The sequence below is a fragment of the Rattus norvegicus genome, chromosome 11 (genome assembly GCF_036323735.1).
Source record: "Rattus norvegicus strain BN/NHsdMcwi chromosome 11, GRCr8, whole genome shotgun sequence".
NCBI lineage: Eukaryota > Metazoa > Chordata > Mammalia > Rodentia > Muridae > Rattus > Rattus norvegicus.
The window spans coordinates 94,249,524-94,262,132 of NC_086029.1; the positions used below are offsets into that span (position 1 = coordinate 94,249,524).

At 47.8% G+C, this 12,609-nt stretch overlaps 1 protein-coding gene across 7 annotated transcripts in view; it reads right to left on the reverse strand.

Moving 5' to 3' along the window:
• The window catches only part of Yeats2 (YEATS domain containing 2), an 86,115-nt gene that overhangs the window by 1,986 nt on the left and 71,520 nt on the right, over nucleotides 1-12,609 (reverse strand). For all 7 annotated transcript variants that reach the window (NM_001109057.1, XM_063270713.1, XM_063270710.1 and 4 more), the window contains 7 exons: nucleotides 8,633-8,735; nucleotides 7,504-7,577; nucleotides 5,753-5,832; nucleotides 4,586-4,787; nucleotides 2,962-3,188; nucleotides 2,149-2,223; nucleotides 1,353-1,426 (listed from right to left, as the gene is read on the reverse strand). In NM_001109057.1, the coding sequence (NP_001102527.1) occupies nucleotides 1,353-1,426; nucleotides 2,149-2,223; nucleotides 2,962-3,188; nucleotides 4,586-4,787; nucleotides 5,753-5,832; nucleotides 7,504-7,577; nucleotides 8,633-8,735 (835 nt within the window). The remainder of the gene's footprint in view (nucleotides 1-1,352; nucleotides 1,427-2,148; nucleotides 2,224-2,961; nucleotides 3,189-4,585; nucleotides 4,788-5,752; nucleotides 5,833-7,503; nucleotides 7,578-8,632; nucleotides 8,736-12,609) is intronic.

Below are 12,609 nucleotides of genomic sequence, written 5' to 3' on the forward strand. Positions count from 1 at the left end.
TACACACTCTTATTCAAACCACCCAGTTTGCCACATCTCCAGTCAGCAACACAGAAAGCATGGCTCCTCCTGCTTTTCAAGCAGGGTTAGACCTGAAAATTTTTATACCAACTTTTCAACTACTACCACTGCTGCTGTTGCTGCTATTACCTCCTCTCCCCCCCTCTCCTCACTGACTTAAGACCTCTATGTTATGTGTATGTCTGACCTCATATCCTCACCTGGGGCCCCATGACCTGAGGAACTACAGCATCAGGGTAGCCTTCCCCACAGTAGGGATGATACTGCGTTACAGCATCAGGGTACCTTCCGCACAGTAGGGAGGGTGATACTGCATTACAGCATCAGGGTAGCCTTCCGCACAGTAGGGAGGGTGATACTGCGTTACAGCATCAGGGTACCTTCCGCACAGTAGGGAGGGTGATACTGCGTTACAGCATCAGGGTACCTTCCGCACAGTAGGGAGGGTGATACTGCGTTACAGCATCAGGGTAGCCTTCCGCACAGTAGGGAGGGTGATACTGCATGACAGCATCAGGGCAGCCTTCCACACAGTAGGGAGGGTGATACTGCGTGACAGCATCAGGGTACCTTCCGCACAGTAGGGAGGGTGATACTGCATGACAGCATCAGGGTACCTTCCGCACAGTAGGGATGATGATACTGCGTTACAGCATCAGGGTAGCCTTCCGCACAGTAGGGAGGGTGATACTGCATGACAGCATCAGGGTAGCCTTCCGCACAGTAGGGAGGGTGATACTGCGTTACAGCATCAGGGTAGCCTTCCGCACAGTAGGGAGGATGATACTGGTTTGAGTGGGAGGGAAAAAGGACTCGTGAACCGCATCTCTTTTAAGGTTAAGAACTGTGTATCCCATTCAGGGCTGAATGCTCAGGGAAGGGGGGGCAGTGAGCTCGAGGGTTCAAAGCTGTGAGAGGAGTCTGACTATGGGGCCTGTGGTCTGGGCAGTGGAGAAAATGCCCTGCCAGAGCTCAGGCTCCCAGGCTCTTAGAGGAAGAGTGTGTCAGCAGTGACATGCACCTTACGTTTAGGTAGTATTTATCAATCTCGGCCCTACCATCCGTCACACGAACGACTACCATCTTTAATGTGAGAGTCAGCTGCCTGCTTCACCCTGCGAGTCAGCAGACCTGCATGTCTATGAAGTAATGGCTGGGAAGGCACAGCTAGGCTGTCAAGCCAAGAGGCTCTCTCAGAACCACAGAACAGATCCTCAGAGTTGTCAGGCTCTACTGTCCCACGCACTCTACTCCTGCTCTACTGAATTATGGGTAAACAAACATCTTCAAGAGGAACCGACCGGCTCGGCCTCCACCACCAGCACCAGTACCTGTTGGGAGATGCTGTCTGGTATCCAACTGCCAGGGCCTGTCTCAGGATGTCACTCACCAGCTGCTCCGTGGCCTAGAACAGAAGACTGGTGTTGACAGAGGACCCATGTGCTCACTAGCGGGAGACACGCAGCTGACCCCATTCTTTACCCGACCTCTGGAAATAACTGCCAGCTAAATATTACAAAGTTCTTGGAAAAAACTGAACTTTGTTTGTTTAGAGGTCATGATGTAGGGGATTAAACATTGGACTAAGTGGTTCTTATTGACTGGACAGTTCTCTAAGGAAAGCAGGGTGTTGAGCGAGGGCTGCTGTTGAAGTCTCCCTTTGGAGGGATGCAGGATGGAAAAGAACTGCTGAGGTAAGGCCTAGGCCAGCTGTAGCTATTTCTCTGTTGTGAGAGGCAGGGAAGCCCAAGCCTCTGTTTTCTCCCTCTCTATCATAAGAGCACAGATAATTCTCACAGTAGGATACTTCTTAATAAACATAAGAAACAGCACTAAAACGATGTTGGTAGCTATGGGAGCCAGGGGACTCCATGGCAGAATGCCTGCCTGGTGTGGCATGTGTGAGATCCTGGGTTCTACCCTCAACACAACAAACCCCTCAGTTCTTAGACAGAACACGGCTTCACTTCCTTAACTAGGAGAAGAGAAATAGAAAAGGAAGGAAACATAACCCTAAGTGAGACGAGAGATTTCGAAGTTGCCCTCTTCGTTCCCTTCTGTCCCCTGTTCACAAGGTCCTAGAATCCAAATTGGCCCACTCTGGTCACAGTGCCACCAAGTACCTACCTTTAAGATCATGTCTTCTACTACTGAGGCATACATGTTCCTGTGCAGTGCCACAGGCTGCAAGGTGATCCCGATCTGGAAGAGCAGAAGAGGGCCATTTGTCCCATCAACAACGGAAACAAGCCTTTTCCCAAGCGAGTAAACTTCTCTGGTACACACAGGCCCCTGGCTGGAAGGAGGGCTCTCTAACCACTCTGGACAACACGTAATCATGCTTTTACCCCCAAATATCATATCATGAAACAATGGCATCTCCAAAGAATTCATAATAGTGCCAGCAATACTTTAGAAGGTCTAAAAGTCAAGACTCCAGGGCCATTTTTACAAGAAGCAAAGAGAAGCCTCACCATTCCTGGTGTGCACCCAGCGGGTGTGGGTGGCAGCAAATGCTGCCTTTCCCTTGGGTCCTGAGCAGCTGGTAGAGGCAGATGCTAAGGAGCTGCCTGCTGTCATCAGGTTTGATAGCTCTCTCCCAAGTAACAAGGTAGCATAGGCCATGGGGTGCAGGGGGACAGGGAGTTGACAGGACCAGATGGATGGGGACTGCTCATTCAAGAATGACATGAAAATATTACAATATGCCTCATGAAGGAGAAGCAGGTAAGAAAAAAACTCAGGAGCAAAGCCTTTGTGACCACCTGCCTCTGCTCTGTAGCCATGTTGAACACACAACCTTTTTACATGGGAGCGTGGGAACACACCTAAGTTATGGGCAAAAGCCAATCACATGTCAACTGGGCAGACTGCTGTCTAAGCTCTTGAGGTAGAATGTCTGGTCTGCGATCTGACAGTACCACAGCCTTAGCCTCCCACCTTCTGTGTAATGTCACCAACAAATCCAGAGCCTGGGGTTGGTGGCAGATAGAATCTCATTTCCTCCTGCTTTTCTTCCTGCTCCTTTTTAATGTTTGTCTTCAGAGGCTCAGACAGACTGAGGATATCCACTTCCTCCTCATTCTCAGGCTCCCTTTTCTGAAACTGCTGCAGGTCCTCCAGCTTTCGGCAGAGGTCATCGGCAGTGGAGAAGGACGACAGACACTCTAGATTAAGAGGAAGCAGTCTGTGACAGCCAAGGTGAGAACAGGCTAGGACTCCATCCCCAGTCTGAGGAAGGCGGGTTCTGTGGGAGCTAACCTTCCTGTGACTCTCTGATGAGAACCAGTGCCTCACACAGAAGAGCAGACAAGTGTCCTATTCCTAACGTACTCCGGCTGCATTAAGACCAAGGCAGTACATGATCCACTCCAGGCCTGGACAACTAGGCCACTGCCCCACTTTCTGAACCATTAAATTGATTTTCATTTTTTCAAAAAGATGGGAAACGTAAGAAATGTAGTACAGCAAAGAAGATCAAGCCATTTCCATTCAAGCTGGGCATGAAGCTCACTCAGGTGGGGATCGTTCTTGCCATGCACGGAGGAGGCCCTGGGCTCAGGAAGGCTTGGGTTTGACGACCAGCACTGCATCAATTAGGTGAGGTGCTTGGGGAGGCTGAGGCAAGAGCATCAGATGTACAAGTTCATGTGCAACTACACAGTGAGCTTTGGGGCCGCCTGGCTACCTGAGGCTTTTCACTTCAAAAAAAAAAAAAGAATAAATAAAATGAAATAAATGTCTCACTGTTGCCATGGTAATGCATACAGCCTTCAATACGTTGTAGAGCATCAGGACAATAAAGCGATGCTCATACGCTGTTACAAAGGAGGACATGAAATCCAGGCTCCTCGCTGCTGCCTGTTCTTCTGACTACATTTCAGAGACACGACGTGGTATACACAGAGGACCAGTGAAGCTGGGAGGTGATCACTGGTCTCTGCTCACCAACGCTATAGATCTGAAGGCCAACAAACCCTCTCAGCACGAATACCATTACCTAGACGGATGGAGGATGCGGACTTCTATGTGCACGTGGCTGAACCCTTTAACTCTTTACGGCACAGGCCGATGCTGCCACGGCCCTGATTTCATTCTCTAGCAGTTGCCTGTTTCTTTACTGTATTTCCTACAACACTGCTGATTATTCTCATGTGCCCCCAACACCCTCCCCAAGCTTGGGCTACAGTAAGTGACATCCATAAGACGCTGGCCTATCCTGATTGTAGGAGGCCTGCTAGGGCTTCCTAAGATCACACAGCAAGGGAAAGAGAGTGGGTTGGGCGTCTTCAAAGTAACCAGGGAGGAGACTCCCATGAGAACAACGCATGCTGACATAATCATTCCAGGCCTGGGTATAACGCCTGACACACTCGGGTATAACCAGTTCTGAAGGGTTGTGTTGGTGTGTGTGGCGGGGGGTGGGAAGAAGAAAGGGCCTTGCCATCGAGAGCAGCTCTCCCTCTCCCCTAACTGCAGGGAAGAACAGTGAAGCTAAGTGTTCTCTAGGGCTGAAGGAAGGCAATTGTGCTCAACCCCGGGGCAACCTACGAAGGCCTCCTACCTGGTTCACTGTCGATCTGGGTCAGCACATCCTCGATGGAGTCTCCATTATGTCGCAGGCTCTCGGGGTCTGGCGGGGTGTAACCATGGCAGCGGCACCAGTGCGCGATGTGCTTGGTTTTGAGGGCTGTCAGGTGGTGGAACCTTGGATTCCGCTCCAGGATTTCTTGTAACACTTTCCTTACGGTCATCGCTCTTTGCCACTTGAAGGGGATTTGATCCACAATTAAATCCTTGAACTTAAAACCAAAGCTGCGCACTGAAATAAACCAAGCAACTAAAAACTGAGATGCTATTACTCTCTAGCAACAAAGGGAGGAAATATGAAAGCGCTTCTTCTGGGACCGGTGAAATGGCTCAAGGGTGATGCTGGCCGCCAAGCCGGATGAGCTGTTGTGCAGGAATCTCACGGTAGGAGAGAACTGGCTCATCATGTCCTGTAGCCTTCACAAGTGTACAGTGGCATGCATGTGAGCATGCGTGTTGCACACGCACACGCACACACACACAGTAAGAACTTCACATGTGATGAAGAGTTACTACTGGTGTGAATGTTAACAAAACAGAACAGAACCTTCTAGGTTTGCGTTCAAGCTTTTCACCAGGCCATGAACCAACTTTTCATTTCCCCAAACCAAACTCAACGATCGGCTCCCACTGCTGCCCACCTACAGCGCACACACTTTCTTCTCTGATGATTCAACTGCATTGGGCAGTGCTCTGTAAACATCTGTAATTCACTACTATTTTGAAATTTACAAATTAAAAAAAAGTTTAATTTTATGTCTCTTTGTGTGTACCACTTGCGTGCCTCAGTGTCTGAAGTGGCCAGTGGAGGGCACTGGGTCCCCTGAAAGGGAATTACAGACTGTTGTGAACTGCTGGGAAGTGGACCTGAGTCCTCTGCCATCTTGCTGCTGACCCAACTCTTCAACCCCAAACACACAGAGTTCTCAGAGGAAATCACTCAGATGCTTTCACTGGTACAGGAGGGCAAGCCTTTCGAAAGATACCTGGGACGGGAGGAATGAAGCCTCTGACTGAGCAACAGTGTACCACTTAAATGCACTGTAAGCCGCCCCTTTTCTCCACACAGGAGAAGAGACGCGCTACCCTCGGCTGTGCTGTCCGACCTTCAGCAGTGGGCGGCAGGCCCAGGCAGCCTTACCTCAGCAGCCCTCCTTTTGCCAATGTTCCAGCCGTAGTACTGCTCCAAGGACTTGGCAGAAAAACAGCTGGTATCATTACCTAGAACAGAACTACAGACTCTGAGTAACGGTCACCGTCTACACCAAACGTTTATTGTTACAGCTTCAAGTTCCATGGTCTCCTTTCATAGAAGTGTTACTGCTCTGCGTGAGATGTATGTGCGCGAGTGAGGGTTCCTGCATGCCATGTCAAAGTAAGACAACAGCTCCTGAGGCCTGGCTCTCTTCTCCCCATCACTGAGACCCAGACTCAGTGCCCACTTCTGCTAAGCTGTGGGTTCTAGGCTGGCTGAGCCCAACCCTCCTGTGGCTGCCCTCATGTCAGGTAAAGACACACCAGCACCGCTGTAATCTGAGCTCTTCCTAGGTATTGACTGCTTAGATTTTATATTTCGGGGTTTTTTGAGACAGGGTTCATTAATAGTCAAGGCTGGCCTCAAAATTTAAGATCTGCCTGCCTATGCCTCCTGAGTGCGGTATTGAAGGGATGCACCAACATGCTTGGCTCTCCCGCCTGGCTTCTTATGCAGGTTCCCTGTAGACCGAGAGCCTTTACCCACTGAGCCATCTCACTGGCCCCCCCTTTCTTTGTCTTGCGTATTTCTCACTGGACAACACATCTCCACGATGGATAAAGACGACAGATTAAAGAATGTACCAGAAGTGAACTAGGGGTTTAGCCTTACCACTAGCTCCCCAGGTAGTCCTGGGTAAGCCATAGCAGTACTCTGGGCTTCGGTGTTCTGCTCTGTAAACTGTAACAGATGGCCTTGAACTGCCTAGTGTGTGCGCGCTTGCACGCACATGCACACACCCCACACAGTGTAGGTAGGGCAAGTGTGAGAGGCATCTTTTCCACTAAGATGGGAAACCATCGTTGAAAGCACATTTTTAACTACCTCAAAATGATTCCCAAAACGAGAAAAGGAGGTAATATTTGATTTTAGGAGTCAATGCTAGCAATCCAACCCATGCTAGGTAAGCGTTCTATGATCTAACCCAGGACCCTGCACGCGCTTGGTGAGTGTTTTACTCTTGAGCTTCATCCCAAGCCAACACTTTTATATTTTTAAGCCTGAGACAGGATCTTACTAAGTTGCCTAGGCAGGCCTTGAACTCAAGATAGTACTCCATGGTCCTCCCGGAGCTGGGATTGTGAGCTTGAACAAGGTTCAGCACCTTCTCTGTTGCTTCACCCCACTCACCAAGGGCACAACACAGCAGACTCTGGTGTGGGGTCTTGATCACTGTCCCTTTCCAGACAGTATGCCATTTTAAATCTTAGAGAAAGAGTAATGGTCTTAGGGCTGGATGTTACCTTGCCACCCAGAGCTGTGTGAGTTAATTAACCTGGTGTCCCTGTCATGTCCTCGTCTGTGAGCTGGGGAGACACCACACAAAGGACTGGCTACTGAAATGTGTACTTTGGTAAAGCACCTACAGCAGACAGTGGGCACGCTATGTCAACATTTAATTTACATAAGACGACGAATTAAAGATTAAGTGATGAAAGACTAAGTGAGGGCTGGGGTAAGGAGCTGAGCAGTGAAGCCTCTGCACACACGGGGCTCTTGGTTTTATTGCCAGCGTTGCCTGTACCAAGATACTGTGACTCTGAGACCCCTGCAAATGTCTGGCTACAAGTTACCGTCATGGTAACACCCCAAGTGGTTTACAGCTTAACAAAGTGCACAAGCGGGCACTGTCTTACCTTTCGCAGTAATTAACGGGATCTTCTTCACTACTGCTGTCAAGAGCTGCTGGATAGTCTCCAAATGGTCGACCCTGGGAAGGGTAACAAAGAGAATTTTGCAGGTTTGTCACATGTTTTCGCTCTCTCTTTCTCTCTTTGTTAATAAAGTGCTTCCTTTCCTTTCTTCCTTCTGTTTTTTTTTTTTTTTAAGAAATGGTTTTATGTAACCCTGGCTGGTCTCAAATTTGCAAATGATCTTGAATTCCTAATCTTCCTGCCTCTCACTCAGGGCTGGGATTATGGGCATGCACCACCATTTGTGGTTAGAGATTTCCTTTTATAAGGCAGTTTATGCTTTAAAAACAAACAAACAAAAAAAATCAGGAACAAACAGATTTTGGCTAATTATACAACTATCCCAGACATTTTATCTACTTTTGAAAATTAGTAGTGAGATCTATTTATAAGGTGATTGCTATTATACAAATGCCTGTCTTAGGCTTACTGACTGAAGCCTCCATGTGTCATGTTAAGAGACACCATGTTTCTACTGTCTCTAGAAGCTCCCAGCAATTCAAAGTGCATGATCAGAAGGAGGCTCCTAATTTGAAAGAGAAAACTTTAGAGAAAGCAAAAGGAGTGCACAGCTATGCAGAGACACCTGCAAAGCACCATCAGGGTGTGTAAATACCCAGAAACAAAAACTACAAACAGGGTGGTTACACTTGAGGGTGCCATCTCCACTCAGCAGACGGCACATCAGCAGGCTCAAGTAAGTTTGGAGGCCTCCGTGGCTATTGATCAAGTGCTAAACCCCCTTCAGGAACTGGAAAGATGGCCCAGTGTTTAATTAAGAGCACTGGCTGTTTTTCCAGAAGACTCAAGTTCAATTCCCAGCACTGACACAGTGGTTCACAACCATCTGAAACTCTAGTCCCAGGAGATGTGACACCTTGTTCTGGCCTCACTGGACATCAGGTGCACAAGTGGTATACAGACAAACACATGCAGACATAAACTCTTCTGCTGTGCCATGACAGCGCCCCCTATGCTTACCTCACTATGTACACACTCAGCTGTCGCAATGATTCTGAAAAGCATCACAGACACCAGAAGCAGAGTCCGCAGACAATACTAGAATACTCACTGAATGACGTAGTTGCTTAGCTCAGAGCTCTCTTCGGTTTTTACTGCTATCTGGGTCTCCTGTGAGACGCAGTTTGGCCCAGGAGTCTCTGGTTCCGTCTTCACTACAAAGGAAGATCCACAAAGAGAACCGTGAGGGGCGAGTGGTGGAGACCCTGAGCCCTCTGAACAGCTGAACTTAACTGAGGGCCCTGTTACCTAGGGTGTGAGGACAAAGCGGGAGGCTCAGATGGCTTCTGCCCTCGATGGCTCAGCACATGAGGTAACTACCAGCTTAGGTTTCAGCGGGAGTGAACCCTAGGCTGACACCACAGCACCCCACGCTGCTCTGCATCTCTCCCACTGCACCCAGAACGGATATCTGTACTCAATGGCAACTGTTCCAGCTCTGCAGGTGTCCCTTCTGGAATCATCTTCCCAGCTGAGCTCACTGAGCTGAAGTATCCTTCTAGTATTCTGAGACGCAATGCAGAAAGCAAAAGGGAAATCTGTTGCACTTGGTAATTTTCAAGTTAATTCTATCTGGTTTTCAATACCACAGGCCATAACTCAAGGCTGTTTGAATACCAGCTACTTCATGGCTGAAACCGCTCACGAATATGAGACTACTATTATTATTATTATTATTATTATTATGTTATTTTTGGTATTTTGAGACAAGGTTTCATTAGCCCAAGATGGCCTAGAATTTCCTCTGCGGCTCATCTGACCTGAAATTTATGAAAACCCTCCTGCTTCTGCATCCTGAGTACTAGGGTTACAGGTATGGGCACTGCGAGCAGCTGCCATGCACAGGACAGTAATCAAAATAACGAAATTATCTCCAGGTATGTGAGGCACAAACCCTTCTTGTTTACATTTGAGTTTCAATCCCAAGATATTACATATGTACACGGTACACACACACACACACACACACACACACACACACACACACACACAAACTATAAAATTTAAAACACTTCTGTCCTTGACAGGACATAGTCAAGCATCATTAAGTCTGCTGATGTACACAGTAATGTCTCCGAGAATATTCCTTTGAAGAACTATGCTGACATAGCTTGTTTCCACATGGCTTCCCTGCCTTTACTCTCAGTCTTTACTGACTTAAGTACACGAGTGTGTGTCTGTGTGTGGTGTGTACAGCCCCACAGCAGCTGACCCAGGCCCTGGTTGCTTTATATCCCTCACGGTCTCTGTATTGGGTAAACTTGAACTCTTGGTGATTCTGCTTCATTGCTAGGGTTTTAATTTACATTTCCTTTCATAACTAATAAAACTGAATAATCTTCACAGGCTTTGGGCTATCTGGATGTCTCTTCTGAGAAGTGTGTATCACTGTTTTCACACTGATTTTGAGTGGTCTACATACATTCAAGACATGACTCTTTTGCGTGTGTGTGTGTGTGTGTATGTATGTATGTATGTATGTATGTATGTATGTATGTATGTTTGTGGAGGATATCTTGAGTCTGTAGCTTGACTTTTTGCTTTTAATATTCTCTGATAAAGCAAGGTTCTCATAATTAAGTTCCTTTTTCCAACATCCTAGGTCTCATATTTTCTTCAAGGAAAGTTTTTAGATCTCTCATATTCTAGTTTATATTCCAGACTAGTTGTTACCTGTGATGTAAGGCAGAGTGTCACTGCTTTCAGAAATGCCCACATCCCCCCGACCCCTCTCCACTGGCTGTGTCATGGGCGTTCTTTCCTGTCTCACCAGTCTTTGTGACCTTTGACTGCTTCAAAGGCTGAGACTCCTTAGTATCTATCTGCTATCCTGTCTTTGTGATTCCTGCTCAAGCTTGTTCTGCTATCAAAAAAAAAAAAAACTAGTTAATTAATAGCCTCATAAGAATGTCTCATTGAGTCTTTCTGCCATCTTGGTGCCTTTGGAGGCCTGCTGGGAACAGGACTTCTTAAAAAGCAAGTATGTCTGGAAGGCCGTGGTGCAAGGCCATTTCTTCTGGCTACAAGTGAGGCCTATGGAACCAAAGAGAGCACACGGCTCTTCTTAAAATGGAAGGTGTTTGTGCCCGACATGAAACTGAGTTCCACTTACACGAGAGATGAGCTTATGTGTACAAAGCAAAAAACAATAGAGTGACTCCCAGAGGCAAACCAAACAAAACCAGACTGATCTGGGGAAAAGTGACTGAGCCACGGAAACAGTGGTATGGTTCGTGCCAAATTCCGAAGCAACATTCCTGCAAAGGCCACTGGACACAGAATCCGTGTGATGCTGTACCCGTCCCAGATTTAAACTAACAGAGAGTTAATAAATAAAAGTAGATTTGTGCTCTTGTATAAAATAAAAAATGTCTGCTTCTGGAATGCTGAGATTAGTGGGATATACCACCAGTTCTGACTTTGGCTTTTATGTGTTTGCACTTTGAACTGTCATATATTCCTGTTTATCTCCTGTTAATTTTTCTTAAAATGTTTAGGGTCCCCCCCCCCTTTTTACTTTTATTAATGGCTATGTGTGTATGTGTGCCAGGACTGTAGGGCTCCCACTGAGGGCAGAAGAGGGCATCAGAGACTCAGCTCCCCTGAGGTGGGGCTCGGAGCTCTGGGCAGCTGTGAGCTTAGGATATGGGTGTTGGGATCCAAGCTTCTGCAGAGCAGTAAGAGCTCTTAACTGCTGCCCCATCTGCCCCTCTGCTGTTTTAGCTTTGTTTGGTATGCACGCATATGTATGTATGTGGACACAAGTGTACCGGGGCGTGTGGAGAAGTCGGAGACAACTTGAGGGAATTGGTTCTTCCACCTTGGGCCTTAACTCAGGTCCTCAGAGCCTCGGTGGCGAGTACCTGCACCTACCACACTAAACGGTGGTCCCGAACTGCTGCTTCTGCCCATCTTTCCCTCCCTGCATTACCGGATATCCCGCATTGCTAAGTCTCCCCTCTCTCTTCCGTTTATTGAAAAGGGATTCTGCTGTATTCAATGGCTATGCACCCCCCTGCACATTTACTTTGCTTAAAAGCAAACTAAGAGGGCTGGTGAGGTGGCTCAGTGGGCGAAGGAGAGTGCTGCCAGTCCTCATCCTGGATTAGGTCCTGCAATTCACATGGTGGAAACAGAACCAATTCCTGAAAACTGTCCTTAAACTTCTGGATGTGTGCCATGGTGTGTGCAAGCCAACGTGCACACGCGGTGAACGTAATAAAAAACAAAGATAAAAGATGCTGTGTCCTGGTCCAAAGTGAAAACGCATCATCAGTCAGGCACAGAGTGGCGTTAATGCTTTCACAGCAAATTTTGCTCAGGGGCAAACAAAGGCTCCCCTACCCATAAATACTGGACACTTGGTCAGTCATATGGTCTCGAGGTGTGTGCATTCCCAACACACACAATGCAGGGTGTGGCATCTGACAGAAGGACTGACAATAGAATTACTGGCAGTGTCAGACACACAAAGCAGCAGAACTGAGGACTAATACACTAGAGGCTCCGACGGCACGACCCTGCTACTGCTGGGTGTCGCAGCTGACCACCGGACCCACCTTCTACTAATCTGTTCTCACAATCAGGATATCCTGCTGGCTCAGGCTGCTCCCACCAAAGCTCCCTCTCACACTCTGCTGCCTAAATGCATCCTAGGTGCTCATGTTCCACAGTAAGCCCCAAGTCCTGTCTCTACTGCTCCCTTCAACCCGCACACCCCTTGACCTCCTACAGCTGGACGCGCTCTACTCTTAAAAGATCTGGTTTATACAAGTCCTGTCCCGTCCCTGAGAACCCTGCACATAAATCCTGCACTTCGATATGTCAGTAGTTACCTTTCACCTGTGGTCACCTGTCTTGTCCGTACCAGCCATAGTTTGCTATTTATGCAGTGTCTTGAACCAGGTTATAAACTGAAGGGCAAAAATGGTGCCTGAAGCCCCAAATGTATCCCTCCCTTAGACTATGACATTGCTGAGCGTGTATGTCAAGTGGCTGACTGACAGACGCTGAAATTCAAACCATGAA